Here is a 4,206-nt window from a genome sequence, read left to right on the forward strand (position 1 = left end):
TATGCCTGCAGAAGATTCCTGAGTGCTGATGAGAATATACAAGCTACTTTGCTTATCAATTTCCTTCAGATTGACTCGAAACATCTGCCAAGTAAAAGAATAGCCCGTGAGATCACAAAATTCAGCCTAGGCATCAGTGAGCTTCCTGAGAATCCCACAGTTCCCTGTGTCGCTGGGGTTTTAAGTGTGTATGAGAAATCAGTGAGATAGTGCAGATAAAGCACTTAGCTAAGTGGCCACCGCTACAGAAAACAGGTAAGAAATGTACTATTATCAGCATCACCTTTGTAATTAGTGGGGATTTAGGGAGATAGAGAATAGGGAATGAAAAGGAGAGGTGAGCATTTGAAATACATTACAGGACATGTCCAGCATCAAACAGGACTAAGTTGGGAGGGTTGAGTCTTAACTGTGTTTTACCACTGACTTGCTGTGTGACCCTAGGCTAGTCACTGTATGCCCAACTGCATAGTGATGGGGATGGATTAGGTGAGTCTCTGTGGTCTATCCCAGAAAGGACATGTATGTCTTTGTTGATTCAAGGCTTCCCCATTGTGCCCATCCCTCAGGGCTGCCCCTTCACCTTCTCCAGAGCGTAGCTTGCTCATTCAATGATCTCTGGGAAATAGTCATCATATTCTTGGATGACATCCTTCAGCATGTCTGTAGGAAGGGTGAGGTGGGAGCAGCTGGGCTGAGCAAGGGCCACAGAGCTGCGGCCCTTTGGCCAGCCTGTGGATTCAGTGCAGTCTGAGTTCTGAACTGTGTTAATGGAAGATGCCAGCCATGGCAGAGTGTGAGGAGGGCAGGGGAGGACATATGAGAGAATGAAGAGGCTATAAAAGTAAATGGTTACTCCAGGGCATGGGAGAGAGGGGAGTGGAGAGATTTCAGGGAGGAGGGTTGTTATGACTCTACCTGAGCGCTTGATGGGGATCTTTGTCTGGTCCTTAACCCACAGGTATTTCACCAACTTATTTGCCTGGGAGAAGAGGAATACATGGGGAGATCTCAATATGTTTTTAGAAAACTTGGAAGAACGACAGAAAAGAGGGGAGGTGAAAAAGAGAAGAGACTGGACAGCATTGGATTCTTACCCTTTCTTGCAAAATGGCCACGTCTCGGGGTGGCGGAGGCCTCCGGCCCCATGGGATCAACCTGTAATTACTGCCACCTCTCTCATCCCCATTCAGATGCTTTGACTATATCATTAGAAAGAAGGAAGGTCCAGAGTCACCAGGTGAAAGAGACAGCTCTGTCTCCTTACCCTACCTTCTCCTGAAAATTCCCCAAACCCTTCTTGTAGTGGGTCCTGACCTTACAATTGGCCACCCTAAGTCCTAGATTTGTCTTTCACTGTCTTCCAGCCAGGAGTTTCATTTCTGTATCAGGACAGAAGCAACCCAAGGGCAGGACCTGGAGTTCCTCCTCTTCTTTAGGCCACTACTAACTTTGCTAACTCTATCCCTTGGACAAGTCACTTCACCTCTCTGGGACTCGGTTTCTCATCTGTAAAACTGGGATCTATGATCCCTAGATAGTAGGAGTTACTTTCAAAACATAAAGACACAACCTGTATGACTACCCAAGACCCTGGCACATGGTAACTACTATGTAAATAACAGCTGAATTATATCCAGGTTGTAGCTAAGTGTATGGATGTATTATTTCCCCCGCCAATCTGTGAACTTTCAGGGAGCAGGAACTATATCACATTCTTCTCAGCATCTCTCACAGCCTATCCAAACACGGACTGGCTCAGGGTAAAAAGTCTCAGTAAACTTTTATAGAACAAATGAACAAACTAGGAGGATAGGAATGGAAAAGAAGTGAAAAGTTAAGGATGGTGATGTCAGAGATCTCACCTTTTGGTTCCTCTTGCCCCGGGTCCTGGTTGTAGGCTCCAGACTCAACTGGGCCAGGTAGTCATCTGCCAGGGCCTGGACAGCAGCAGCAACCTGAGTCTCAAGGGCACTTATGTTGGTCTTAAAGGTGGCCATCTTGGCCTGGGCCCCTTGGTCTACAATTTTAGTCTGGTTTTCAGCTGCCTGGGTCTTAGTGGCAGAGTTATGAACCCTGGACCCTCTCTTGACCTGAAGGGCAGCTTCTAGGGCTTGGTTTGTAACCATTTGAGCAGCAAGTGGAGCCTCAGAGACCTCATAGGCAGATTTTGGGCCTTTTTTGGCAGCCTTCTTGCCCTTGAATTTTTTGGGCCAGTTAACTACTGCTGAGGCCTCAGTCTGCCTGCTAGCTCTCTCAGCATTTGGGGTCTCTAGGAGTTCAGTGTCAGTATTTATGACCTTAACAGTTGCCTTCTTGGCTTTGGAGGCTCTATTAGTTCTGATGCAGGCTGCTGTGGCATGGGTAGTGGCTGCTTCATTATTAATTTGGCCTTGGGTGGTAGCTGTGTGGGTAGTGGTTGGAGCCAATGAGATAGCAATAGCACTGGTTATGGCCATATTGGCAGCCTTTTTAGCTTTGGAAACTTTCTTAGGCTTAGTGGGGGCTATCAAGGCCTGGGAGTTGGCTGACCCACTGGTAACTGGAGCCTGGATAGCCTGCAGGATGTCTGGTAGGTTTAGGGCCTGTAAGGACAACTTGATCTGTGTAGTGACACTCTCCTTGCCAGTTGGATATTGGGAGCCTTGGGTTGCCTTAGCAGTAACTCTCTTTGTCTTATTGGCTTTCTTAGGCTGAGCAGTGACTGAAGAAGCCTGAGTATTGGCTACTTCAGTGGTAGCTGAAGCCTGGTTGATCTGGGGGATGACAGGCAGGTTTAAAGCCTGCAAAGTTACTTTAGGCTTGTCAGTGGCAATCACATTGGCAGATGAGACTGTAGGGGCAGCATGTATGGCCTTAGTAATAGCCTTAATAGGGGCCTTCTTGGTCTTGCTTTTCTTAGGCCGGTTGGCAACTGGAGGGTCCATGGCCAGAGGGTCCTTGGTTGCCGCCAAGAGGGTATGCATCAGCAAGACATTGTCCTCTTCTGTGGTCTCAGTCTATATCTGGAGGGAAGTGAAGCCCCAGGCTCCCAGGGGGAAGCAGAGGGCCCTACACACTTAGGATTATGATCTGCTGAGCCATCTGGACTCCCTACAGCCCACCCTTTCCACGAAGGCCTCCCCTTCCTCTGAGCAGTGATTGAAGGGGAGGATAAGGGAAGAGGGAGGGAGCAGGAGCTAAAGTCAGGCAGGTTTTCCTCTCCTCCTCCTTCACCTTGCAAGGGAGGACAGGTTAGGCAGGAAATTCTTCAACTACAGAGTGGTAGGGGGCTCAAGATCTGTAAATGAACTCAGGACTGGGCAGATGGCCTGGTGAGAATGTAGAGAGGCCTCACCTGGAATGGGAGCATCCTATAACCGCAGTCATTTGTCCTATTCAGTTTTCTGAAAGGCGAAGTAACTGCTGAGCCTGAGGGGAAGTGGCCTGAATTAGGGGAGAATAAGAAGGAGAGGGAGACTCACCAGACCTCCCACTATCTTGAAAGAAGGGGGATCTCATCCAACTTTGGACCCCAAACGCTTCAACTATGGGGTTCTCATATCTAGAAACCCAGACCTCCTATCCGAACCCTAGCCCCCATTGCCTCCAAGAAACTGCAAGTCAGTTCTACAGCCCCGCCCCTTAATACACACGCCCCCCCCCCCCGTACTGCAACTTAATAGTGCGCATGCGTGCCAACTGGAGCACATGCGCTTTGGTGTACTGGACAGTCTAACCACCTCAATCTCACAGACGCCCCCTGCTCTCAGAGAAGCAGAACGTCTCAGACAAGCCCTTGACCCACTCTTCCTAACGGCATCACATTTCCGTCCAACCCTTCCCGCAACGGCAGCCCGCTCCCTCTGCAGTACTGGTTTGCACCGCCCCTTCCCTAACACCGCCCACTTCTACTCTGCGGTACAGACATGCACCGCCCCTTCCCAGTATGCCCCTCCCTCCTTTCTGCAGTACTTCTCCGCTCCTCCTCTTTCCTTAATGCTCCCGTTCCATCCTCTCTCCAGTGTGTCCCTGCACTGCCCCTTCCCCAAAAACCGCTCCCCCACTTCCACGTTTGCAAGTGACCGGTCCCACCCTTTCTGCGACATCGATACCCCACCCACAGATCCAATGGTATTACGCTTTTGTGTATTCCTTGTTCCCGAATACTACCAGCTTCTGTCCCTTCCCTTTTCAAACCATAATCAACCAGGTCCTAGCCACTCT

General features: G+C 49.5%; 2 protein-coding genes across 2 annotated transcripts in view; both read right to left on the reverse strand.

Annotated features, from left to right (window-relative positions):
• The window catches only part of TRO (trophinin), a 5,716-nt gene extending 5,053 nt beyond the window's left edge, over window positions 1-663 (reverse strand). Inside the window, 2 exon segments of the mRNA XM_081808791.1 lie at window positions 1-84; window positions 584-663. The exon segment at window positions 1-84 is cut by the window's left edge and continues 4 nt beyond it. Coding sequence (XP_081664917.1) covers window positions 1-84; window positions 584-661 — 162 coding nt within the window. The 5' untranslated portion in view covers window positions 662-663.
• Window positions 664-1,421: 758 nt separating this feature from the next.
• Window positions 1,422-3,327, reverse strand: LOC145717842 (trophinin-like). Its single transcript, XM_081808790.1, has one exon. The coding sequence runs from the start codon at window positions 2,964-2,966 to the stop codon at window positions 1,785-1,787; it is 1,182 nt and encodes a 393-aa protein (XP_081664916.1). The 5' UTR covers window positions 2,967-3,327; the 3' UTR covers window positions 1,422-1,784.
• Window positions 3,328-4,206: the final 879 nt, after the last annotated feature.

The sequence above is a fragment of the Leptonychotes weddellii genome, chromosome X, assembly GCF_054177405.1.
Source record: "Leptonychotes weddellii isolate Sample4059 chromosome X, ASM5417740v2, whole genome shotgun sequence".
Taxonomy (NCBI): Eukaryota; Metazoa; Chordata; class Mammalia; order Carnivora; family Phocidae; genus Leptonychotes; species Leptonychotes weddellii.

What these genes read in the sequence shown, in the direction of transcription:
- LOC145717842 (XM_081808790.1), bottom strand. Translation starts at nt 2,966, where the DNA reads ATGCATACCCTCTTGGCGGCAACCAAGGACCCTCTGGCCATGGACCCT.